Source organism: Sorex araneus, chromosome 4 (assembly GCF_027595985.1).
Source record: "Sorex araneus isolate mSorAra2 chromosome 4, mSorAra2.pri, whole genome shotgun sequence".
Classification (NCBI taxonomy): domain Eukaryota; kingdom Metazoa; phylum Chordata; class Mammalia; order Eulipotyphla; family Soricidae; genus Sorex; species Sorex araneus.
Genome location: NC_073305.1, coordinates 43,577,147 through 43,603,039, shown reverse-complemented (window position 1 = coordinate 43,603,039; position 25,893 = coordinate 43,577,147). Strand labels below are relative to the sequence as shown.

At 61.6% G+C, this 25,893-nt stretch overlaps 1 protein-coding gene across 1 annotated transcript; it reads left to right on the top strand.

Annotated features, from left to right (window-relative positions):
• Positions 1–1,421: 1,421 nt before the first annotated feature.
• On the top strand, positions 1,422–20,804 carry ALS2CL (ALS2 C-terminal like). Its single transcript, XM_004614515.2, has 26 exons — positions 1,422–1,490; positions 4,653–4,772; positions 5,604–5,802; positions 6,077–6,142; positions 6,384–6,549; positions 6,965–7,096; positions 8,058–8,177; positions 8,646–8,704; positions 8,812–8,878; positions 9,240–9,436; positions 10,388–10,453; positions 10,558–10,656; positions 10,738–10,899; positions 11,437–11,548; positions 12,386–12,463; positions 13,071–13,201; positions 15,012–15,185; positions 15,379–15,475; positions 15,613–15,770; positions 16,450–16,515; positions 17,313–17,486; positions 18,166–18,208; positions 18,910–18,971; positions 19,051–19,200; positions 20,036–20,132; positions 20,317–20,804. Exons 2-26 carry the CDS (start codon positions 4,670–4,672, stop codon positions 20,395–20,397), a joined length of 2,859 nt encoding a protein of 952 aa, XP_004614572.2. The 5' UTR covers positions 1,422–1,490; positions 4,653–4,669; the 3' UTR covers positions 20,398–20,804.
• The last annotated feature ends 5,089 nt before the right edge of the window (positions 20,805–25,893 follow it).

The following is a 25,893-nucleotide window of genomic DNA, read 5'->3' as shown; positions in this document are numbered from 1 at the left end:
AGAGCTCAGCAGGCATTCCAAGTCCCTGGGTGCAGTGAACAGGAAGACCGGGCTCAGGGGAGGAAGAGCAGCCCTCCCCTCCCGGTGTGAGTCCAGGCAGCACTGACTGACCTCGGCCAGAGCTACAGGTGGGAAAACTGAGGCCTGGAGAAGGGAAGGTCACCAGGGACACCAGCACAAGCTCACAGCCCTCCAGCCGGGGGCCCTGCTCCACTGCCCCTGGCTGTTGTTAAGGGTGAGAAGTGACCCTCACCCCCACCCCAGACAGCCCTGCCCTTTCCATGTGGGCAAGGCCACTTGGGTCCAGCCCTGGACCAAAAGCCACATCCTCATTGCCAGCCCACTCCTATGTTCCAAGGGCTCCACAGGTTCCCCCGGATCATTACCTACAAAAAGTCCCTCAACCTGCAAACGCACCCTCTGTCCCACACGAGGGAACACCTTAGTCTGCCAGCAGGGGGCGAGCATGTGCAACCTGCCCTCCCCCCAACCTCCTCTCTTCTTTCAAGCCTTCGGATGGGGGATGGGCTCTCCCCACCGAGGTCTTGGCTGTGAGAGGGCCAGGATGGCCGGATGACTCTTTGGGACCTCGTGCAAGAAGTGATGGGGAACTGAGGGGGTCCAGCCTGCAGGAGGGCGGCCCCTTTGATGCAGGTCCACCCCCTTCCGGGGCCTAGGCGGCTGTCACCTTTTCCAAGGTCACATGCCACGCGCTGGCACAGACAACCGCCAGGTTTCACGCTCCACCGGCTCTGTGAGACTCGGGAGTGGGGGCAGGGGTACTGAATACCTCCCGAAGGTCACACCAAAAGAGTGGCAGTTGGCCAAGGGCACCGGGCAGCCTCGGTTGAACCCACCCCGTACTCGGCTTTTGCTGACCTCTGAGACTTGGTGCAGGTCTAGAAGGTCATGGGGCCGCAGCCCCGGCCTGCACGGCTTCACAATCTCATGTGTGTGAGTGTGTGTGTGTGTGTGTGTGTATGTGGGTGGGTGGGTGCGTGCCTGCGCCTGTGCATGTGCGTGCATCTATCTGCAATGCCCTGCGTGAGTGTGTGAGGGCACGACTGAGGAAGTGGGGCCTCAGTCTTCCCCCTGCCGCCTTCCCTTGATCCCAGGACCCTGAAGACGCCAGAACTTCAGGAAAGCCGTCCAGGCTCTACCGCCAACTGACGCAGCGTCCTGCCGCCTCTCAAGCTCCGCGTCCAAGCAGGGCAGGGCAGGGCTGGAGGGGCGGGGCCTAGGGCTGGCTGGGGCGGGGCCTGGGTCTAGAGGCGGGGCTAGGGGCTGGGCGGGGCGGGGCCTGGAGCTGGAGGCGGGGCGTTGGCGCCCGGGGGGCGTGTCAGCGGGCTATGGGGGCGGGTGATAGGAGCCTAGGGGCGGGGCTGAGCAGCCGGGGGGCGGGGCTGAGGGAGCGGGCGCCGGGACCCGCGCTGGCCCTCCGGGGAACTGCTGCGGCCGCAGAGCCCGCGCGGGCCACCCGCTGGGCGCAGGTAAGGCTGCGTGAACGTCGCGCGTCTGGGCGGGCCGGTCGCTCCCGGTGGGACTTTCACCTCCGCACCCCTCACGCGGCTGTGTGTGCCTCCACGACTCCGAGTCCCCCGAGTTCACGAGTCTGAAGGGGCCCTCTGTCCATCGGGATTCGGCTTCAGGCTCCTTGCTCCCGGTTCAGCTCGTTCGGGTTCAGGGGCAGCGCAGAGACGGTCTGGAGGCCCCTGTCAGGGGCTTGGTGCCAGGCAGAGCTTGGAGGCTGTCAGGAGGCGGTGACGCCGGCACCCCAGGTTTGGGAAACTCCAGTGACGGGTGTGCCCGGGCAGAGAGGAAGGGAAGCTGTGGAATGCGCAAGCAGAGACTGAAAGTGGGGGGCGAGGGGCGTGGTTCTAGGGGAGCCGTGGGAGGGACGGGGGGGGAGGGTGCAGGGGGGAGAGGCCAGGTGTACACTGGAGGGTTCGGCTGTGACAGTGCAGTGTCCCCTTTCTGGGGGCAGCTCCTGGCCCCCCTGCCTGCATCTGGGCATGCTGGTGCATCTGGACGCTTGCAGCAGCCCGGGACAAGCTCCCCTGCAAACAGAACTTCCGTGCCATCCAGACCAGGAAATTCCAGAGTGGGTGCCATAACAGGGTGCGGCCCCCAGGCCTGAGGGGCCCTGGAGAAGGCTGGGGAGGCCTTGGTGACCCTGCCAGAAGGGCCCAGCGTGGACAGGGGCCAGGAATGCAGAGGGGGAAGCAGGTCTGACTGCTCCGTAGATCGCCACGGGGACAGAGTGTTGACTCACCTGGGCACGCCGAGACTGGCCAGTGGTGTCCTCGCCCTGCCCCCTGGTGAGTGTCAAGGCTGCCTGGGAAGGAGGCAGGCTGGGCAGGGCCAGGAGCTGCTGTGTGCCCTCAGGTAAGTCACTCAGCCTCTCTGAATCACCTAGCTCAGGTGAGCCCGGTGGAGCTGGGCCCTGAGCTGTATGCATACTCTGTGGATGTCTACATGCTCTGGGCTGTCCTGCTCCTCCTGGCCTCAGTTTCCCCATATGTCCATCCTATGTGGACTCCTACTGAGGGACTTTGAACCAGGTGGAAGAGAGGTAAAGGGACTGTACCTGTGAGCAGAGCTCTGTGGTTGGAGAGTGGACTCATACCCTGACCCTCCCCACCACCAAGTTCAGGCTCAGCACCTCCTCCTCTGCCCCCTGCATACACATACTCACGCACAGCCTCACCTCTGTCCCACACTCCCGCCCCTAGCAGCCACTGTGACTGTTTGCTAGAATTCCAGATCACTTTGGGGCCCTAGGCTAGGAGTCCTGCAGCGGGTCAGGCTGAGGACCAGGGCCCCTGACCTGGAGCAGCTCCCCTCCACCCACCCCTCCACCAGTTCCTGCTTTTCCGAGGAAACTACTTTCAAAGGTTCTGTCCCCCTTCGTGGACTTGGCCCCCACTTCTTAGAGGAGGTGACCAGGCTCAGAGAGGAGGAGGGTGACGGGTTGTGCCAGGGCTGGACAGCTGAGCAGGAGCCAGATAGGGTGTGGACAGTGTGTCTGGGCTAGGCACACATGGGGGAGAGGGGCTTGAGGTGGAACATTGGCTGCAGGTGGGCTACCTGGCCCCTGAGTGAATGTGGGGGTTGCCGAAGGTTCCCCAGAGTCAGGTGTTCGCTTCTGCAAGTTTCCCCTGGCTCTCCTGTCTGGGTTCTCATCATACCTCCCATCTGGACCCCACCCTCCTCCCTCTGATATCCTTCCTCTCAGCCTGGACCCCCCGCCGACTACCAGCGACTGGGAGAGAGTCACCCTGGAAAGGTCTTTACTGTGCAGTGCTCTCTGGGTACCCTGGTGTGGGCCCAGCTCACACTGGCTGCTGCACCCTGACCACTTCACTGACCTGGACCAGCCTGTCCCCTCAGCCCGGAGCAGGGCCTGGGGGACAGGGGCCAGTGGGTGAGAAGGCCGCTGTCCCCAGCCACTTCCCCTTCCTGCCCCTCCCTCCGCAGGCCTCTCCCTCCTGGAGTCTCAGCAGCAGGAAAGGTGGGGCTGGAATGCCTGGGCCGGCCTTTGGCTAGAGCACCAGGCAGGCCCGTTGTGCCTCTGAGCCGGGCCCTTCCCCCGGAGGAGTCGGGGCTCTGCCTGGGGCCCAGGATGCCGTGTAGCTGCCTCAAGGTGGGATGGAAGGCTGGGCCCCTTCCTCTTTGGCCCCTTAGGCTTACCTGGGTTACTCGGCAATCCTTGGCTGTTTTGGTTTAGTCTCCAACCCAGCCCAGTCAGCTAACTAGAGAGCCCGGGGGTGACACTCAGGAGAGGCAGAGTTCACAGCTCATGGGCTAAAAGACCTTCTGGGCACCTGCGTGGGGTTGGTGCTCCAGGTTGTGTCTGACTGGAGGCTCCGATTGCCCTGCCTGTGCGGCGATGGGTTTGAGCCCAGGCCCCCAGCTTCTATGCTTGGTGGTCAGGAGGCCACACTGCCTGCCTGGCTAGCCCTGGGAGGGTCACTCCAGCAGGGAGCCCACGGCTCTGGCCTGTCTGCCCCCGATGGCATCCACGTGTTGAGTGGGGCCCACAGGCGGGGTCACAGAGGCTGTGCCACGCTGACCGCCCCCTCCCCTCTCCCACCTTTCGCACCCAGGCCTTCTCCCTAGCTCTGATTTCAAGGTCCCCCATTTTTACGTGGTTTCTCCGCTCTTCACTCAGGTGCTTGTGGTGGACGTTCATGGAACCTGGGCCCTCAGGCCCATGAGCCACTGCCCTAAGCCTTGTCCACTTGCCCGCTTCTTTCCTTCCTGTGCCTCCTTCCCGGCTCCAGATCTTTCCTTGCTTACAGCCCTCCAGGGCCATAGGGAGTCCTGAGCTTGTTTCCAGGGCCACGAAGCAGAGGGCCTGGTCAGAGCGCCACTGCACGCTACTCTGAGCCCTCGGGCACTGTGGTGGGTGTTGGGAGCAGGAGGAGCCGTGGACCAGGGCTGGGCTGGGCACCTGCTTTCTGAGTGGACTGCAGTCCTGAGCCTCCGCTAGGCTCCTTTTCACCAGGCGGGCAGTGGCGGGCAGGGCTCCGAGGCCTGCCCAGCATCTCCCTTGCGAGGTGACCTGGGATCACTGTGTGATTCCTATGTCAAGGTGGCTCTTGCTTCTGGGCCTGAGGGGGACACTGACCTATGTCCTCTCACCCCTGCAGGCCCCGAGCCCCACACTATGTGCAGCCCCCAGGAGACAGCCCTGCTGCGCCTGGAGGAGGTCTTCTCAGCCACCCTCTCCCGCATCAACACCCTCGTCCTCCAGCCCCTGCTCACGGCCGGTGAGTGTGGGCTCTGCGAGGGGACGGGAGGGGCCCAGGCAGGCCCCGGGGACAGGTCAGCTCTGTCAGACCGTCTGAGCTGAGCTGCGGCTCTCTCAGCTCCCAGCCTCAAGGAGGGGCAGAGACACAGGGTACCAGCTGCTTCTGATGCGTCAGGGCCTTGCTGCCCGCTGCTCCTCCCCTGTCCAGGGCACCCCCAGGGGCCCAGCCCCGGGCCCTGTTCTAGTGCACATGCAGCGCCTCTCTCCTGGGACACAGGCCTCGGGGTGCTCTGCTCGAATGTGAATCTTGAAAGCCAGGGAGGCGGCCCCGTGCCTTGGGGAGGTGCCAGGCGACAGCCCTGGCAGTGCTCAGGGCTCACTCCTGGCTCGATGCTCAGGAATCACTCTGGAAGGGACTTGGATGGCCACATAGGGTGCCAGGGACTGAACCTGGGTCTGCTGCAGGCAAGGCAAGTGCCCTCCCCACCTTCCTAATTGCTTCCTTTCAACATGGATTTCACCTGTGACTCAAGGGACCGTGGGCAGGTCCCTTCTTCTCAGAGGTCTGTCCAGGCCTGTGTGAATGACAAGGGGCTCTGGGACCCCAAGGACTCCACCTTCCAGTCTGGACGCCCAGAAATGGGGGGATGTAGCGTATAGGACGGGCTAAGGAACCTTGTGTGCCCTAGCCGCTCCAGCCCGCCCCTCTAAGCTCCCGTCCAGCCCCACCCACTGCAGGGATGCAGCACACTATCTGCAGCTCCAGGGCTCAGGGGTCTCACAGGCCCCCGGGAAGCGAGAGCAGCCCGACTGTCCCTCGCTCACCCTCACTGAGTGCTTGCACCCTCAGCCCCAGAGCCCTCGGACCCGGTGGGCAGAGAGTGTCTGCGGCTGCTGCAGCAGCTGCACCAGAGTGCACAGCAGCTCTGGGAGGTGACGGAGGAGAGTCTGCACGCACTGCGCGAGCGGCTGCACTGCCCAGCCGCCAACGCCCTCGAGTCCCTGCCCCTGCTGCGCGGAGCTGACCGGATCCTGCAGGTCCATGTGGAGTAAGACGACTGGGGAGGCCTGGGGTGGGGGAGGGGGTTCTGGGGCTCTGCGGGCACTGGGGGCTCAACCTGCAGAGGGTGGATTCTGCCCCAGGGTGGCCTCAGTGGGCTGGGCCATTGGGGACAGGGAAAGGCCTAGACACCCAGACCTGAGTCCTGGCGAGGTACAGTGGCCCAATGGGGCCCATGGGAGCCCTGTCACCACACAGGGAACAGAAACGGAGGGGCTGGGGTCTTGGCTGGGCCTGGCCTGAGGGTCTGGTGCTCGCTGCAGGTACATCAATGCCTACACAAACTGCGTGGTAGCCCAGGCCTTCCAGAAGACAGGCAAGAAGAGGAGGTGAGCTGGGGCTGCTGCGGGCGCCATAGTCCTCCTCTAGACCACTCCCCACTGATCCGGCCCGGGAGAGAGGCAGAGTAGAAGCCCCACAACCACACCTGGGAGGTGGGGGGGGAGGGAACCTGCTGGGGGAGGGGCTGCAGTCAGCCCCCCAGCGAGCTGCTGTACTAAGCCTCCCTGTGCTGGCTGGGCCTGGGCTGCCAGAAGTCGGGGAATGAGGGGTCTCTGCTCCTCCCCGCAGCCAGCTCTGGCGGGGCCAGCGGAAGATGCTGCGGCAGCTGGCATCGGGCAGCAGCTCGGAGAGCCCCGTAGGCTCGGCCCTGCTGCAGGCCCTGTGCCAGCCCCTCATCCACCACGTGCAGCAGTACGACCTGCTTCTGCTCAGCCTCGGGGACACCATCGAGGAGGTAGGCGGCCATGCAGGAGCCGGGGACTGGGGGTTGGGGGTGTTCCATGTGTTAGTCCAGTGGGGCTGGTCCAACCAGGGGGAGGGAGCAGGGGGCCCAGGAGTGGGAGGAGCAGAGTGGAGTCCTAGATGCGGGCAGGTTCCCAGCTTCTTTCGGGAACCCAGTTTTGAAAAGGATCAGTCCCTGCCGTGGGGGGGTAGGAGGAGCCCTGGGCTTGCCTGGGGCTCAGAGCAGGGACAGAGCAGTGCCCCGGGAGGGGGGGTCTCAGACACACAGCCCTCCTGGTGAAGCCCCGGGGGTGCGAACACAGGCCAGAGACCCAGCTGGGGAATCCCTTCCACAAGGAGAGCGGGGCAGAGGGGCTCAGCCCCCCCCCCACCTCCTGATAAGTGGCCATCCCTGGCCCTCCCCGCAGTGTCACCCGGCCCACGAGTGGGTGGTGCATGCAGCCACCATCTTCAGGAACCTCCAGTCCTTCATGAAACAGGCGCTGGACCAGGCTGTGGCCACACAGACCCTCTGGCCCACCCTGAGCAGCCGGGCAAGGGTGAGTCAGTCCAGCAAGCAAAGGATGCTTGGAGGGCTCGCTGGTAATGGGAGATGCGTGAAAGTAGGCTATGGACCAAACGTGATGGCCGCTTGCTACCTGTATTGCCAACCAAAAGGAGAGAGAGAGTAAGAGGCAATGCGCCTGCCACAGGGGGAGGGGGAGGGGTGGCGGGGGTGGCGGGAGGGATACTGGGAACATCGGTGGTGGAGAATGGGCACTGGTGGAGGGATGAGTACTCAACCATTGTATGACTGAAACGTAAGCACGAAAGTGTGTAAGTCTGTAATTGTATCTCACGGTGTTTCATTTAAAAAAAATAATAAGTAGGCTTTGAACAGGAGAAAAAAAAGGGGGAGTCAGTGACCTGAGGGGCAGTTGGGGAAGGCGTTTCTGTGGGGCTGTGGGGTGGCTGGAACTGCTTGCATTACTGATGCTCTCTGCCTCGGTTTCCCCACCAGAAGAGGTGGAGGGTGTGATCTGGGCCAGGTGGCTGGAGGTCTGTCAGGCCATCCTCCTTCCTTTGCTGAGCACTTTGGCTATGAGCAGTCAGAAGGGATGTCACCTGGAGTCATGTCCCCTCCCCTGCCCCAAGCCTCTTGGCAGGTGCTGCCCCCAGGAGGGATGTCCTTAGTGCCCCAAGAGAATGTGCCAGCTCAGGTCCAGGACAGAATTAGAATAGGTGACAGGGACAAGAGTTGACAGAGAGGCGAGGGTGGCAGTGTCCTGGTGAGAGCCGGGAGCCAGTTCCTGGCTCTGATGGGGTGGGAGGCGGAGGGACACTTCCGGAGGGCTGTCCTGTGGGTGTGGCTGGCAGCGGCCCTCTGGACCCAGCACTGACCAGAGTAGGCTCCTGGAGATGGTCCCGAGTGCAGGGCCGGGTGGGATGAAGGGGACAGGGCTGGGGGCAGCAGGCCGTCAGGGCCAGGACAGGGGCGCTGAGCTCCGCCCTCGCCCCCAGGAAGCGCTGTACAGTCCCACCCGCCGACTCCTGCAGGACAGCCATGACGTGCCGGTGACTGTCAGCCCGCTGCGGGCGGACCGTGTGCTGCTCTTCCGAGATGCCCTCATCCTCCTGCAGGTCTGCGAGGGGCTGACACAGGTCCTGGGGCTGTGGTGGGGGATGGCGAGAGGCTGGAGTCTGGTAGAAGACGGAGGGGAGAGATATAAGCAGATGGGAAGTGGCTTCACAAACTCTTCGAGAAGGAGGGATGTTCCGTGGGTTGGTCCAATGGGGCTGGTTCGGCCACTCCAGGCTGAGGGCGTAGCGGGGCCCAGATGCAGGCAGAGAGGAGCGGGGCCCAAGCCGGGAGGCTCGAGGGTGAGGGCAGTGTGGTTTGGGGGCTTCATGAGCAGGGGTAGGGGGAGGAGGAGCTTCAAAGCATTTATCTTCAGGGCCGACGGGGCCACCGGCATTGCCAGAAGACCCCTCTGGTGGCTCTGATGGGCTGGATGTGGGGAGAAGGGCCCCTCCTGGCTCTCAACCAGCCCCTGGGGAGCAGCTTGGTGAGGGACTGTCTCCGGATGACACCTGCGTCCCCTTCTCTAGGGCCACCATGTCCACTCCTTTGACCTGAAGCTGGTGTGGGTGGATCCTGGGCCAAACCGGTAAGCAAACTCCTGCACTGACCTCCACTCCCAGTCCAGGTCTCCAGCTCGCTCTCCCTGCCCCCAACCTGCCGGGGTGGGACCTCCCCTCATGTTTGTCTGTCTAGGTGCATGCTACACCTCCTCACGCCTGAGGAAGAGTTCTTCTTCCATGCCAAGGACCCACAGGGCCAGGTGCGGACCATGAAGTGGAGTCAGGGGAACTCAGGGAGGGAGCTGTGAGGCTTCCAACCTGGAGGGTGCCGGGGACCAGGGTCTGGGTTGGCCAGAGAGAACCAGGGTTGGCCTAGGGTTAGGCCTCAGCCTGCCACAGTGCTGCAGTAGGGAAGCCAGTATTGGGGACCTGGTGATCCTGTGTGGCCCCTTAGAAATGGCAAACAAAGATCTCAGGCCTGGATGGAGGCCCTACGGAGCAGCTGGCTGTCCCCCTAAGTGACATTGGGGTTGGGGAGAGGAGGGGTGGTCCTTGGAACCACCCCAGAAAGTTTCTTAGAGGGGTTACTTCCAGTGCCAGCAACTTTCTTGTCCCCTCCAGGCAGTCTGGCAGTGGAAGGTGACCCAGGCTGTATGCCAGGCTCTGCGTGGGCAGAAGGACTTCCCGGTGCTGGGGGCAGGCGTGGAGCCCCCTGAGGCACCTGTCTGTCGCTGTGTGCCCTACACCTTCCGCGCGGAGGGCCGACTCTGCCAGGCCACCTACGAGGGAGAGTGGTGCCAGGGCAAGCCCCACGGCAAGTGAGTGGTGGCTGTGTGTGGGTCATGGCAGGCACCTCCGGAGTATGGGGGCTGTGGGTGGGGCGAGGAGGGCACCCCTGGAGTGTGGGGGCTGTGGGTGGGGCGAGGTGGGCACCCCAGGTGTTTTGGGGCCAGCAGCATCTGTGTGGGTGATTGATCACAGTGTGAAGCTAAGGCAGGTCCCTGCTGTGTCCCTTACCCAGTGCTGACTATCCTCAGAGGTTCTTGTGGACCAGTCTGGCCCAGCTGGTATGTGCCCAGTGGCCCTGATGGTGCGACCTGGTGGCCGGGCCAATGCAGCTGCTTCCTGGGGTTCTCAGGAAGGAGGGAGGGGAGCACTTCTGCTGTGTAGGCAGCATTTCCGGCACCGTGGGAATGGCACAAACACTCTCTCTCTGTTTGTCCTCACCTGAGTGTGCGGGCAGTGAGTTGAAGCCCAGAGACCAGCACAGCCCTCCTTAGGCCCCTCCTAAGGACAGGTGACAGGTAGAGGCTGGCCTTGGTGGCTGCTCTTCATGACCCCACCAGGCAGGTCCCTCAGCCTGGCTGTGGGGGAAACCAAGGCCCAGGCAGCTCAGGAGCTGGCCAAGGTTCTGCCCCCAAGCACATTCGTTCACTTCTGGCCTACGCCCAGAATAGGCCTGGGGAGTCTGTGGGTGAGAGCATGCAGCGTGCCCGGGTCCGAGCAGGGCAGCAGCAGCTAGCAGGAGATTGGTTTGAGCCTGAGTTTTCTGCAGACCAGAGATGAAAGGGACCCTGGATGTTTCTAGGGCTCTTCCCATGGTGGGCAGTGTGCACCCCATGAGGCTGCCAGGGCAGTTGTGCCAGGGGTGAGGCTGGGCTGAGAGCCTCCCTGCACCGCCCTGGCATTACGGCTCAGAGGTGAGGAGCTGCATGGAGTCTGAGGTCTGAGTGTTGAGGGGTGAATCCTTCGGGTCGACTGTGTTCCAGGGGAACCCTGAAGTGGCCGGACGGGCGGAACCATGTGGGGGATTTCTGCCAGGGCCTGGAACATGGGTAAGGCTGGGCGATTGCTGGTATGTGTTTTGGGCTCGGAGGAGGGTCCGTGGGGTTGGGGTCTTGGGTCAGAGCAAGGTCCCACCCTGCCCACCCACCCACAGCTTTGGCATCCGCCTGGTGCCCCAGGCCTCCGAGGACAAGTTTGACTGTTACAAGTGCCACTGGCGGGAGGGCTGCATGGACGGCTATGGCATCTGTGAGTAAGTGCACCCTGGCCTGCTCGGGGTTGGGCCGCCCCAGAAAGGAGCTCTGTGAGGCAGTGCCAGTCTCCGTGCCCCCAGGTACAGCACTGAGGAGGTGTACAAAGGCTACTTCCGAGAGGGCTTGAGGCACGGCTTTGGGGTTCTGGAGAGCGCCCCCCAGACCCTCGAGCCCCACAAGTACACAGGCCACTGGGAGAGAGGCCAGAGGAGCGGCTATGGCGTGGAGGAGGACGGGCACAGGTGAGTGCGGGCGCTCAGAGGGAGCCTCTCACACCCGCCAGTCTCAGCCCTGCTGCCTGGGGTAAAGTCCCTTACTTCCTGTCCTTGCAAACCTGGGGCATCTCAGTCGCAGGGACCCCCGCTCCTCCATGGTGGAGCTCTGTGAGCCCCAGGCCCCTCACCGGCACTGAGAGGCAGGTCGGACCCAGACCTGAACCCGCATCAGGGCTCCCCAAGGGTCTCAGTGGCTGACTCCAGGGCCCCGCCTCTGGCCACGCCCACCCCATCCCGCCAGTGCCTGCTCTGCTCTTCTAGACCCCACCGTGTCCCTACAGACCTGCCATTCACCGCCTGCTCTCTGATCTGCACACCTGTGCATGGCACTCCCCTCCTCACCCTTCCCGGTGTGCCCCCACCCCCCACTCCGTTCCTCCCAGGGGTCCGAGTCCAGCAGATTCATGGCATTGCCCCTTCCTCTCCCTCCCATGCCAGCAGAGCGCCCGGGAGGTGTATGGGGGCGATTCTGACTCCGCTTTGGCCACGCTCTTCCTCCCCCAGGGGCGAGCGCTATATTGGCATGTGGCAGGCTGACCAGCGCCATGGCCCCGGCGTCATGGTCACCCAGGCGGGCGTCTGCTACCAGGGCACCTTCCAGGCAGATAAGATGGTGGTGAGTGGGGAGACCCCATGTGTTCTTGACGACCCCTCCCTGTATCACAGCCGACATTCTGGAGCCCCCACAAGCTCAGCAGAAGCAGGGTGGATGGGGCAGGAAGCTGGGGTCCCAGGCGCCGGAAGGAGCCATAACGTGAGCAGGAATCTTGTTCTCTGACTCACCCTCCATGGTCTTGGCCAAGGCCTGCCCTGCTCCTCCCAGCCTCAGTTTCCCCCATCGGCGATCCAGGCTACCGGCTTATTGTAATCAGTGCTGGGAGGTGCTCGGCCACCCAGCATGGTTCCTGGGAACTCCCCAGGAGCCCCCTGGGTCCTGCATCACCCCCAGTGCAGGGGTGACAGGTGGAACTCCCACACTCAGAGAACAGCCTGTGTCTCATGGGACTGGCAGGCAGAGCCGAGACTCACGGGCAAGTGCTCTGAGCATGGGCATGCCCTGGCGCTGAGGAGGGGCAAGCAGCTTAGAACTCAGGGGCCTCAGACAGTATCCTGCTCCGTGGGGAGCCTCCTGGTAGCCGCACAACACGGGAGCCAGATCAGTTCCACTGCCCTGGGCCGCCAGGTCAGCACCTCCTGAGCCCCAGAAGGGGAAGTGGGCTCCCAGGAAGCTTTCTGAGAGAAGCTACTCAGAAAGAGAGGGCACCCCTGGGCCAGTCACCCCACCCCACCCTGGATCAGTGTCTCCACCCAGCACCCAGGGATACCCCTGGATCAGCACTCCCCACAGTCCTGGGGACACCCCTGGGTCTGTGTCCCTTGCTCCCCTGCCCCCCAGCCCTCGTCTCTGGCCCTTCCTAACCCCCACCCGCCTGCTCTCCTGGCCTCCTTCCAGGGCACAGGCATCCTCCTCTCTGAAGACGACTCCCTGTACGAGGGCACCTTCACCAGGGACCTGAGCCTCATGGGGAAGGTGAGGGGTACTGCTGCCCACTGGGACCTCAGCTGCCACCTGTCACGGTGCCTTGGACTTGGGGGTGCGGCCCTGTGTGAAGGGAAGGTGATCCTCTCCCTCTGGGTGTGAGCCAGGAGCGTGCCTGGGGCAGAGCAAACTGTGGCAGTGCCCCCACCTTTCACTGCCACCCCCCGACTCCCTGTCCTGCGTGCATATGCCCTGAGCTGTCCCCACAGAAGGCTGGGCTGTCTGGGCGGGGGACCTCCCCTGTGGCAGTGACACTGGGCATGGGGCATCTTGGGGAGAGCCGGAGACGTGCCCACCCCAGGCCACTGCCAACCTCCAGATGAGCCCCCAGGTCCCACAATGGGGTTCTCCCCCTGGCTCTTGTGGGTCGCCTTCCTCTCTGCCCATCTCCCCCCTCCAGGATGAGGCCCTGGGTGGCGGGAATGGCTGTTGGTGGGGACCCTACAGGGGCAGGGCATTAGGAGCCCCTCAGGTGGGACCAATGGAGGGTCCAGAGCGCTGATCAGTGGCTGGCTCTGGGAGGCGGAGCCACGAGCAGCTGGGAGGACAGCTGGACAGAGGTCATGGCTAGGCTCACCGCTCCATTCCCATCCTCCAGGGCAAGGTGACTTTCCCCAATGGCTTCACCCTGGAGGGCTCCTTCGACAGTGGCTCGGGGAAAGGACTGCATACTCAGGGCGTGCTGGACATGGCCGCCCTCCCGCCCGACCCCAGCGGCACCAGCAAGAGGTAAGGCCGTGTGCTCCCGGGGCTGCCCCTGTCCCTGCCTCAGGCCTCATCAGAGCGCCTCCTCAGTACCTGCTCTGAGCTCTTGGGAGAACGGAGAGAGCAAAGGACACCCGACCCACAGGGCAGAGACGGTCAGACTCTAGGACAGCGGCTCACCTGCCTCAGGGGAGAGAAAAGCTTGGAGGCTTTGCTTAGACCCCACACTTTAAAAAAAATTTTTAAAAATTAATTAAAAAAATTTATTAGTGAATCACCGTGAGGTAGTTACAGACTTACAAACTTTTGTGCTTGGGTTTCAGTCATACAATGCTTGAGTACCCATCCCTCCACAGTGCCCATTCTGCACCACCAATGATCCCAGTATCCCTCCCACCACCCCCACCCCAACCCCCCACCCCGTCTCTGTGGCAGGGCATTCCCTTTTGTTCTCTCTCTCCTGTTGGGTGTTGTGGTTTGCAATAGAGGTAGGTATTGAGTGGCCATCGTGTTCGATCTATAGTTTACTTTCAGCACGCATCTCCCATCCCAAGCAGGTCCTCCAAACACCCTTTACTTGGTGTTCCCTTCTCTATCTGAGCTGCATTTTCCCCCAGCATGTGAGGCTGGCTTCCAAGCCATGGAGCAAACCTCTTGGTACTTATCTCTACTATTCTTGGGTGTTAGTCTCCTACTCTGTTACTTTATATTCCACAGATGAGTGCAATCTTTCTATTAGATCCCACATTTTTCTAGGACATGGAAGAGATCATTTAGAAGCCGGGGAAAATAAATAAGGTTGAAGTAGAAAATAAGAAGCACAGCTTGAGTTTAAAAGAAAGAGAGGCGCTAGGCTAGAGAGAACACAGTGGGTAGCGCATTGGCCTTGCACGTGGCTGACTGGGTTCGATCCTCCGCCATCTGGTTCCCAAGGACTGACTAGAGTGACCCCCGAGTGCAGGGCCAGGAGCAAGTCCTGAGCACCACCAGGTGTGACCCCAAAACCAAAAAGGTAGAAAAGAAAGAAGGAAAAAAAAAGAGAGGTGTCACTGGGCCCTGCCATGGTGACAACTGAGCTTTTGCTTGGCTCTGAGCTCCCCGGCAACCCCAGTGGGGAAGGAACCATGCCACTTGAGGTGTGGGAGAGGGTAGAATTCTGCCCTCTGGGGACAAAGCTCTTCCTCCGGAGACCAGTGCAGTGATGACTTGCCAAGCCCCTGGGGGAAGACCTAATTTTGCACTGATGAGGGAGTGAGGTGGCAGGTGACCGTAATGGTCCTCAGCAGTGTTTCAGACCTGGGGAGGGGGCAGTATTGACGGCCCTGACCCATCATCTCTGCGCCCAACAGCAGAAGCTGGGTGCAGTTGGCAAAGCCCAGGAGCCCAGGGGCTAGCCTGAGTCAGGTGACGGCAGACAGGCTGAGTGTGACCAGGGACCAGCCTGGGCGGGGGCCCAGTGTCAGCAGGAGGACTGCAGGCCTTCCTTGCATCCGGCCAGCACTGGCTACCGCAGGTCCCTGCTCGGCAGGGGTGCAGTGGGAGAGGGGCAGGAGGGGCCTGGCAACAGAATCGTGGGCTGTGCTTACGTGGCTCTCTCTGGCTCTCCAGGGCCTGTCTCCTTTGCAGGCCTCTTCGTGCATCTGTCTCTCTTCCCCTGAGGAGTAGACTCTAGTCCCTCTCTGCCTCTCTTCGCTCAACGCCCCTTTGTCCCTTGATCTCCCATTCCTGGGCCCTCACTCTGGGCCTTGCTGGGTGTGTGTCCCCGCTACCCACCCCTCGCCTCCAATACCACTACCCCATGGATCCACGCTGCCTGCCAACCTCTCCCTCGCAGGCAGCTGGGCCTGGGCGCCTTCCCCGTGGAGAGCCGCTGGCAGGGCGTCTACGGCCCCTTCCGGGACTTTGTGGGCGCCGGCTGCCCCGGGGAGCTGCAGGAGGCCCTGCTGGGCTTCCACATGCCCAGCTCGAGGGAGCTGCGCCAGTCTCAGGAGTACCTGAGCTGCGAGCGGTGAGTCCTGGTCGTCCGAGTGCATGTGTGTGTGCGTGTGTGTGTCTGTGTGTGCGTCTTGTATGTACGCATGAATATGTGCGTGTGCACCCTTGTGTGTGTGCATCCCGGGCTCAGAGGAGGCTGGGAGGAAATCTGGAGGGGACCATCCCGGGCCGGGTGTGGTTAGAGACTGACTGTGCTTTGCCCCCAGAACTTGCCCTGAGGACAGTGCAAGCAGGATGGAAGACTTCCTGGAGGAGCTGCTGCAACACCGTGAGCCTGAGGCCCTGCAGCAGTTGCTCAGGAAGGTGAGGCCTGGGGAGAGCTGCCCCCTGCCTGCAGGGGACTGTGGGCTCCCTACGTGGGAAGCCTGCTCTGAGCTCTGGGAGCCGCCTTGGGAGTCCCTGCTGGGCATGGTGCCGAGGCCCTGGTTGTCTCCGCACAGGCTCTGGGCAACTCGCTGCACCCCCTGGGGAAGCTGCTCCGGACCCTGATGCTGACCTTCCAGGCCACGTACGCAGGCATCGGGGCCAACAAGCACCTGCAGGGGCTGGCCCAGGAGGAGGTGAAGCAGCACGCCCGGGAGCTCTGGGCCGCCTACAGGTGAGCTGGGCATGCTGGGGCCCTGCTCTCAGATGCCCAGGGCGGGAGGGCGCCGCTGCCTCTGCTCGGGAGCAGAGCGCACCCAAGGGGCCGGCGGTGTGCGAGTGCAGAGTGGGCGACACTGATCCAGGGGATGGGATGCTCAGGGGGTCGGCAGTCGCCTCGGGTACAGTTGGGGGGTGCTTTCTGTCTGTTCCCCCCAGCAAGGTAGATTTCCAGGGTGCCACTGAGTGATTTTTGTCCCGAGAAGCAGGCAGTAGGCCCACTAAGTTGGGAAGCTCTAGTCGGCGTGTGTGTGTGTGTGTGTGTGTGTGTGTGTGTGTGTGTGTGTGTGTGTGTGTGTCTATGTGGGGGGTAGATGACAGTAAGACCCAAAAGCAGCCAGAGTTCAAGTCCCAGCCAGGCCCTGGTCTGCCCCCCGGCCCCCTGTCTCCAGTGCTGGCTGAGCTGTGACCCGAAGGCCCTGCAGGTGGCTCGTCCTGCACTTATGGGGTGGAGGGTCTCGGGCTAATTTCCTGTCCCCCCAGCTGACCCCTGAGCTCTAGGCCACATGAGTCTTCGGGAGGAGTCTGTGGGCCCTGGAGGTGGGGGTGTTGATGGTGAGGACAGAGCTCCAGCTGCGACTTATGGGTGGGGTGGGGTTGGGGGGGCCATGCCCACCTCTCTCCTTGACCTGCAGGGGTCTGCTGCAAGTCGCCCTGAGGCGCAAGGGCCAGGCCCTGGAGGAAGAAGATGCAGAGACAAGGTGACTGTCCCGGGGCCCCCAGCACCCACCCAGGTGCAGGGCCACCTCCCAGAGCAGCCACCTCAGACCCCTGGAGGCCGCAATCCTTTGTTCCCGTGGCCCTCCTCGGGGGAAACAAGTGCTTCTGGGGGTTCATGTGAATGACCAGACTTTGTTCATTGACTGGTTGAAGATCAGAATGACCTCTGACCTTCGTCTCTCAAGCAGCCCAGGAGAGGGCTTTGCCTCCCCTGTCAAGCTCATCTTTGCTGTTTTCTCCAGCCTCTGCCTCTTGGGGGCAGTTGCCCCCATACCCTCCTGCTCCCTGGACACTTGGGAAACAGGCCTCTGGGGATGGACCTGAGGTCGCATAGAGCAAGGGCTAAATGGGCTCCCACCAGGCCCCAAAAATCACATTGCAGAGGCCTTTGTGTGGTTGTGTGGCAGGCAGGTGGGAAAGGGGGCTGGACATTGGGGAGCACTTCCCCTGCGGTCCTGGGAGCACAGAGATGAGGCAAGACTCTATGGGCGAGACAGCTGCTGAGCACTTTGCAGTGAGCCATTATGCCCCCATACCCTGGTGTTGACTTGCAATTAAACGGGGGTGCAGATGCAGGCCGACTGGCCATGTGGGCAAGTGCAGACCCACGGCCACGTGGGCAGGGTCAAAGGAGAGAACAAGGAGAGACAGAGCCATGGGTGTGAGAGGGCTTCGAGGGGGTGGAGGCCAGGGGTCCTCTGTGAGGGGTGAAGGGGCTCTCTGGGCTCTGCGGGGCAGGCCCAGGAGTGACCCCGCCTGTTCTGTGGCCCCCACACAGGGACCAGCAGGTGCACAGATGCATGCTGCCCCTCGTGCTGCCCAGCTTCTACTCGGAGCTCTTCACGCTCTACCTGCTCCTACATGAGCGTGAGGACGGGCGCTACAGCCAGGGCATCGCCAGCCTCAGCCTCTTCCCCGACACCAAGCTGCTGGAGTTCCTGGATGTGCAGAAGTACGGCCGCCCCGCCCGCCGGGCCAGAGGGTTCCAGCGCCCCTCAGCCTGCCCTCCACACAGGAAGGGGGGTGGTCCCGGGCCGGGCTCAGCACAGGGCCAAGGGGAGCGGCACTGCACCCTCTGAGCTGTGGCCCAGTGCCCCTATATCTCCCGGCAGGGGTGTGTACAACCCCCCCCCCCCCGCCACACACACACACACACACACACACACGCACACACACACACATACAAGCCTTTTTTCCACTTGCATCTTGGTGACCCCATGCCCGGGGGCGGGCTGGCCGACCACTTCCCCCTTGCCTCCCCACACCACAGTTTCCATGTCACGAGGTGTGGTGCCCTCACATACCCCTGCTCGCCCGCCCGCAATGGCTCCCCAGGCCTCAGGGATGTGTCCTCCCTGCACCCCGTTCAGCCTGACCCCCGGGACTCGTTCATGCAGTGGCCCCCGTGTTCCATCCAGGTCCTGGTGTTTGCAGGCGGGAAGAAGGGCTGCTTTCTGCGCGCCCCTCCTGGTCTCTCCTTGCGGGCTCTCGGGCGGGCGCTCAGAATGCCCGTGTGGCCTTTTCCTATGCTCCGCCCTCCGGGGGCATGCCGTGGCCCTGGAAGTGGCCCTCTGATGGTAGGACCTGCCCTTCCCATGCCCCAGACTCCCGTCTCACTTCTTACATTTCAGGCACCTGTGGCCCCTCAAGGACCTCACTCTGACGACCAATCAGGTGAGAGTTTGGGCCCACTGGGGACCTGACCCCCCCCCCCCAGAATCAGGCCTGAGCGGGGCACCCCAAGGTGGCTCAGCTCTGGCTGAGCACTCTCTGCCTCCTGACTGCTGGTGGGGGAGAGCCGGTGGGCTTTGGTGGGTGAGGAAGAGGATGCCACCTTCTCACACTGCTTCGAGGGACAGACAGTGACCGTTCTTGCACATAGAGCCTGCCCTTTTTCTGGCTGTATGACCATGGGCAAGACATTAGGTCTCTGTGCCTCAGTTTCCCCATCTACCAGAGCTTCCCTGCTGTGCTTCCGGTGTTTCCGGTGGGGTGGGCAGGAGGAGGAGGCCGGCCGGGGAGTGGGGATTTTTTGCTGCGCCTGCAGCAGTATCTAGAAAGGCAGAGCCGTTCTCAGGCAAAGCCTGGAGTGAGTCAGAAACCTGGGGAGGGGGCATTTACCCAGAGTTTGTTTCTCAACAAGCCCTTGGGCCTAAGAGCCTCTGACACGGGTGCGTGGAGGCCGTGGGCGCCCTGATTGCTTCTATCTTCCACTGTCCCAGCTCTCGGGGCCCACTGCCCCGTCACTGTGGGGGCATTGAGGCCCACGGCAGAGCTGCCAGTGATTGGGCAGTTTGGGGGGGTGGGTCCATGGGAAGGAGGCGGCAGGGAGCGGAGGGGCGGCACATCCTCATTTGCCCTGCTGCCCCCCACAGAGACACTCCCTGGTCAGGGACAAGTGCTTCCTGTCAGCCACCGAGTGTCTGCAGAAGATCATGTGAGTGTGCTCCCGGGAGGACCCCCGGCCGGGACTCTGAGCCCCAGGGCCCTGCCTGAAGTGGGTTGCCTCGCTGCAGGACCACCGTGGACCCCCGGGAGAAGCTAGAGGTGCTGGAGAGGACCTACGGGGAAATCGAGGCCACCGTGTCGCGGGTGCTGGGCCAGGAGCACAAACTGCCCATGGACGACCTGCTGCCGCTGCTCATCTACGTGGTGTCGCGCGCCCGGTGAGCTGGGGGTGCTGAGGGACGCTGTGTACCCCGGCTCCCTGAGCCCAGGGCTGGGGTCCCCCCAGTGTACCCCAACCTCCCTCGGCCTCGGGGCTGGGGGACCCCCACCGAACCCCAACCTCCCTGAGCCCAGGACTGGGGTCCTCCCAGTGTACCCCAACCTCCCTCAGCCTCGGGGGGACCCCCACTGAACCCCAACCTCCCTGAGCCCAGGGCTGGGGTCCCCCCAGTGTACCCCAACCTCCCTGAGCCCAGGACTGGGATCCCCCCAGTGTACCCCAACCTCCCTCAGCCTTGGGGCTGGGGGAACCCCACCGAACCCCAACCTCCCTGAGCCCAGGACTGGGGTCCCCCAGCGTACCTCAACCTCCCTCAGCCTCGGGGCTGGGGGACCCCCACTGAACCCTGACCTCCCTGAGCCCAGGACTGGGGTCCCCCAGTGTACCCCAACCTCCCTGAGCTCAGGGCTGGGGGTGTCCCCAGTGTACCCCAGTCTCTCTCAGCCTGAGGCCTGGGGGCGCTGCAGGGATGCCGCTTACCCAGACTCCCTGAGCCCAGGGCTGGGGGAACCCCCGAGTATGCCCCAGTCTTCCTCAGCCTCAGGGCTGGGGGTCCCCCAGTGTACCCCAACCTTCCTAAGCATAGGGCTGCAGGTCCCCCAGCACCCCCCAACCTCCCTGGGCCTCAGGGCTCGGGGCCACAGCTTTTCTGTGCACCAAGGCGGAAGTTGAGGCCCACAGAGGGGAGGGTGCCAGGAGCAGAGATCGGGACACACCCCAGGTGCCCCGGGGCCCAGCTGCTGGGGTGCCCCTTCTTACGGGCTCTTCTGCAGAATCCAGCACCTGGGAGCCGAGATCCATCTGATCCGTGACATGATGGACCCCAGCCACACGGGGGGCCTGTACGACTTCCTGCTCACTGCCCTGGAGGTGAGCGGCTCGGCGGGGCAGACCGCTGCCTCCTACCTCAGGCACCCCTCATGGGGGGCCCCAGGGTCCTGCACGGGATAAGGGGGTGGGGGAGGTGACAGCAGTCCCCCCGGGCGCCGGGGCCCTGAGTGTGTTCACGGTCCCCGCGGCCCCCGCTGGCCTCAGCCCTGCGTCTCTCCCGCAGTCCTGCTACGAGCACATCCAGAAGGAGGACATGCGGCTGCACCACCTGCCAGGCCGCTGGGGCTGCAAGGAGCTCTGGTAGCCCCGGGTTCCCGACAAGCTGCAGGACCGACAGGCTGCCATGGACTGTCCCAGGGCCCCTGCTGGCCTGGCCTCACAGCCCGGGGGCCAAGGGCAGCGTGGACGCCTGGGGCTGCTCTTACTGGAGCTGAGCTGAAGGCTTCTGGCAGCGCACACCGCTGCTTCCCTGCCCTGGGACTAGCGCGAGGGCTGTGGCCCCAGTTGCGGGCCTCTTACTCCGGGGTCACCTCCCTGTGACTTCTTCCTGAAGCATCTCCCAGCCCCTGGGGCTGGTGGGAAGTGCTGAGCCTTGTTCTTAAACTAATGGACCTCAGTGGGCCCAGTGTGGCCACGTGTGACGTGCTGGACGGGTTAGTCTTTATATAGACCTTCTTGGAAGAAGCAGGTTGAAATCTGGCGTTTTCTTGACTTGGCATCTGACTGTGTCTGTTGGGCTGTAACTGAAATCCTCGCGTCACACCGCTGATGACTGCTCTGTTTTGTGGGTGCCCCCGTCTCTCCCAGGGTCTCTTGGGGGACCTGCCTCCTGGCACCCCTCGGCCACAGGGCCTCAGAGCTGCAGGGCAGAAGCGGCTCCTGCCCATCCCGAGCGGCCGGGGTGTGGGGGGCTGACCAGGCGCTCCCCTTGCTACCCTTCCGGGCTGGGTTTGGAGGCCTCTGAAGAGCAGTGTCCAGACAGAAATGGGTGTCGCAGGGGCGGTGATGGAGCAACGGGGAGGGCTGGCCGGAGAGGCTCGCCCCAAGCCCTCCTCAAGGCACTGGTAAGTGGCGCACAGTAACATCTGCGGGCCAGGCTGGAAGAACGGGCCGAGCCTGTCCCTTGCCTACTTTAACCCTCTGGCTGAGCATCCTGGAGGGATGGGCAGAGAGGGGAGAATTTGGGGGGAAGGAAGAACTTTGTTTTTGTGCAAGGGGTGGCCCCGAGCTGATCTCGGGGCTTCTGGGAGCTAGTTGATACTGGAGACGCTCAGTCAGCCCGGCTGCATGGGTCAGTGCTCACTGCCCAGAGCCCCCCAGGCCACACGTAGCAGTGCTTGGGAGGTCATGGGGTGCTGGGGATCGAACATGGGCCTCCTGTGAGCACAGCACGCAGCCCCAGCTGGTTGAGCTCTCCCCTGCCCCTGCATGGCTTCACCGAAAGGGGGGTTCTCCTGTGGGACTGGCCGATGAAGGAGCTGGGTGTGGGGCAAGGCCCACCCTGGCTCGGCCGCTGCTTCCCGCACCGAGAGCTTGAGGCAGGTGACCTGTCAGGGCCGGGAGGGGCCTCCTGCCCTGCCAGACAAGGCTGACGACGGTGCGTGTGACTGTGTTCTAAGAGGCCCCGGCGGAGGCATGGGCGGAGGGGGACTCGGGCAGGGCCCAGGCCCGGAAGACAAGTCAGGCACCAGCTCCTTGTCCTGGACAGTGTGCAGGCGTGGGTGGTGGCCTGGGTGCCGGGTGTGCTTCCACATCGGGTGCTTGACTGCTGCCTGCGGGGGTCATCACCATACATCGCTCATGGCCAGGAGAGACCCTCGAGCCCCACCAGGTGTGGCCCCAAACAAAAAAAAGAAAAATCTCCAGAGCAGACAGGAAGTTGAAGCCCAAGTCTCAGAAGAGTGAAAAATGGACCTTCTCCACCCATTTCCGAGCTGCAGGTGAACCTCCAGCCTACCAGAGGCTCTTCCCACACCTGGCCGGGGTCAGCGCTGGGCCCACAATGGCTACAGAAATGCCACCTTCTGGCCGGAGTCCAGCTGGGGACATCTCCCTCTAGGAGCCGTTGGCTTCCGGGGCACAGCCACAACCACGGCCAAATCTCATGGCTGGCTTCGGTCCCGCCACACACGGCTGAGTCTCCAGTCCTTGTTCCTGGAGAGCAGCGCCTTCGGGCCTCGTGGGTTCTGTTCTGTGGGGCAGTGGGACAGTCTCCCAGTTACACCCCCCGGGGGTTGGGGATACCAGTGAACCCACACAGATGCTGGCGGGCTGTCATCAACACCGAGAGCATCAGGGATGGTGGAGGTGGCGCCCCTCACCCCTGGTGCGTCAGACAATAGAACACTAAGCCAGGGGGGCTGGTGACAGATGCTGTGAAGGTGAGTCACTCGGCCATTGGGGGAGGCTGCGGCCAATGACAGCGCCCAGTGGTGCATGTGTGTGAGTGAGCTGTATGTGAACGTGTGTGTGTGTGTGATGTGTGTGTAGGTGATTGTGTGTATGTGAGTATGTGAATGTGCATATGAGTTTATGTGTATGAGAATGTGCATGTGAATGTGTGTATGTGATTGTGTGTATGTAAAGAGGTGTGTAACTGTGATCGTATATGTGAGAGTGTCTGTATGAGTGACTGTAATTGTGTGTGAGTGTGTTGTGTGAGTGTGTCAGTGTATGTGTCCTGGTGTCCCCCTGCTCAGGTCCCATTGGGGACACAGCCCGAGGACACTGCCAGCCTGTGTGGCATGCAAGAATCGGGCAGCAGCCCCTACAGCAGGTCCAGAGAAGTGATTTGCTGATGCAGGAAAGGGGAGATGAAAGCTTGTCAGCAGGAGGGAGGGCCTGGCATGCCCGGAGTGCAGAGAGGGAAGGAGAGGCCCAGCTTGGAGAAAGACCTTCAAGTCCCCGGAGAGGTTGAGGAGGCGGCTTCAGGGAGGCCTTGGGTTCAATTCCCAGAGCTGCGTGCTCCCCCAGCCCCACTAGGTATGCCCCTAGAGGCCCCTCAGCACTCATCAAAAACAAACCCAAACAAACTACAAATAGAGAACTTTTTTTCTGTTTCTTCTAATTTTGTTTGTTTGTTTCTTTGGGGCCACACCTGGCTATGCTCAGGGCTGAATCCTGGCTCTGTGCTCAGGAATCACTCCTGTCTGTGCTTGGGGGACCATATGGTGTGTCGGGGATCAAGCTTGGGTTGGCTGCATTCGAGGAAAGTGCCCTGCCTGCTGTACTATTACTCCAGCCCCATTTCTCTGATTTTTATCACCGACTTCCCCCTGCTGGAAGGGCAGCTGTGAACCATGCACTCATTCCTTCACATGCTTCCTATCAAGGCCTGAGGGCAGAAGGCTCAGGTGCTCCCTGGCCCCTGGCCTGTGCCGGGCAGTGCTCCCTCTGTGTGCTTCTGTGCACTCTAACCTCCTTCTGAGACATGTGACCCCCCTCTGCCCTCCCAGAGAGAGGGGAGAGAGGAGACAAGGGACATGGGGAGTGAGGAGGTGTGGGAGTGTGGGAGGAAGAGACACAGAGGGACAGGCCAGGAGCTGGAGAGAGGGAGGGAGGCAGACAGGCACAAGCAAATCAATTCATCCAGCTGATCGAATTAAACAGGAACTGGACCCAGTTCGTGTCTCCCTGCCCCGTCAGTCACTGGGCAGCGAAGGAGCTGGGGAGAGGAGCAGCCTCCATGTCCTTTGAACAGGCCAAGGGGCACCCTCAGGGGCCACTGTCTAACTGAGTCCTACCAACCCCAGGTTCATGGGCAAAGTAAATAACCACTTTTGATAAGTCACTGTCTAAAGGTGGCATTTAAACATTTTTTTTTCTATTTTGGGCCACACCCAGCAATGCACAGGGGTTACTCCTGGCTCTGCACTTAGGAATTACTCCTGGCGGTGCTTGGGGGACCATATGGGATGCTGGGGATCAAACCCGATTGGCCGTGTGCAAGGCAAATGCCTTTCCCGATGTACTATCACTTCAGTCCCTAAACAAGTTTTCAAAAAAACGAGAACACCATGATTTACCAAGTTGTTCACAATACAGTTATCTCAGGCATTAAGTGTTCCCACACCGATCCCACCACCAGTGTGACTTTCTCTCTCCCAGAGTCCCCAGTTTCCCACCTACCACCCCAGCCTGCACCCTTGCAGGCACACACAAACTCACTTCCTACTGTGTTACGACACAAAGACGAATGGAACTATCAAAACCTAGATCTAAAAGAGTCAATTCGTGATCATTGTTCTATCTCACAATAATGCTACTAAAGTCATTGTCTGAGGATCTACTGTGCTGGTTAGCGCTAGTTGAGCCCCTGTGTAATTGTTTAGACTCATCGAACCTGGTGGGCTTCTATGCAACCTTCCAATCAGATTTGCTGTGATCCTACTGGACTGATACTACTGATACTAGAAATTTTAAGGTGCTGCACAACCGCATATGTGACTCCATGGTCCAGAAACTATAGATCTGAAACAATTTGGTGGCTCTGTGTTTTATCTCTTTCCTTTTGGGCATTATGGTTGAGGAACACTCTTCTAACACTGATTTCAGCCCAAGGAGAGCCACATGGAATGTCTGACCTACAGAACAGAGAGCACCCACTGATGGTACTTTGAGCTACTAATGTGTGAGCACTTCTACAGCAACAGAAAACAGATGCTCTGGTTGACGTACTAGTTTCTCTGGGGCCGAGAGAGCTCAGTAGGTCTGAGCACATCTTTCGTATGCAGGAGCCCTGGGTATGATCCTGGACTCCTCAAGGTCCCCCCAAACACTACCAGGATAACCATTGAGCACAGAGCAGGGAGTAACCCCCGAGTACTGCCAGGTCTGAACCTTACATCCTTCCACACCAATTCGCTTTATAAATATGACGGGTGTGGTATTATTCACCACCTCTTACCTTCTGCTGAGAGGGTCCTTATAGATGCTAAACCTCTCCAGACTTTCTCCTTGCTAATTCATCCCGGATTAATGCCCAGGGCCCAGAGGAAAGGTTAATACAGAAACTAGAGAAGAAAGGTTTTCTAAGGAAGGTACTGACCACTGGTGGGTTTGGTTCAGCTGGTGAACCCCAGAGCTGGGGGTGGAAGGGGGGCCAGTGGCTGTAGTCAATATTGCAGGTGGCTGTACTCTGAATTCCTGTTCACAAAAGACCTGATCAAATGCTAGTTGAGTCTAACTAAATGCATTTGGCTCCAGTCTATGCCAATCAGAAGAATCAAAGAGGCTTCAGGGACATTCACCAGCAGCCAAGACGGTGCAGAAACAAGGGGTGGACGGTGTTGGGAGTCTCTAGCAGCTCTGCCCGAGCAGGTGCACCGGGCACGTCTGCGCCAGACTGTCTTAGCAGGATGTTTTCGACAATGCAGACTTCACAAGATGGTCTCTCTCTCCAGAGAAGGGGCAGAGCTGCGGCACTTGGACGTTAGCTCAGGGAGAGCCTTGTCTTACTGAATCAAGGCAGAGAGCAGGCAAGCGTACTACCCGTTTCAAAATCTCAGTTATTAAAGATGTGCGGTCCTGATGTCAGGTTTTGACCCTGTCTCTCTTCCTGTCTTCCTGCCCGGAACAGTGTTCAAGGAGCCACCTTGAATGCAGTCACTCACCTGGCTAGTGTTTCCGCTGGGCCGTGCCTTCGACCCAGGGGCTCATGACTCCAGCATCTGACGACTGTGCTGACAGGTTGGGTAAAACCCCAGACTTCCCTTAGTGTATTTGACAAATAAGTTTTGAAAGCAAAGGAGGATGACTTTCCCCAGGACCTACGCTACACCCATAAATAGATTTTCCCAAT

Coding starts and splice junctions, on each gene's coding strand:
- ALS2CL (XM_004614515.2), top strand. CDS start 4,670: ATGTGCAGCCCCCAGGAGACAGCCCTGCTGCGCCTGGAGGAGGTCTTC. Junction 6,143..6,383: donor AAGACAGGCAAGAAGAGGAG/GTGAGCTGGGGC, acceptor TCCTCCCCGCAG/CCAGCTCTGGCGGGGCCAGC. Junction 8,879..9,239: donor CCAAGGACCCACAGGGCCAG/GTGCGGACCATG, acceptor TGTCCCCTCCAG/GCAGTCTGGCAGTGGAAGGT.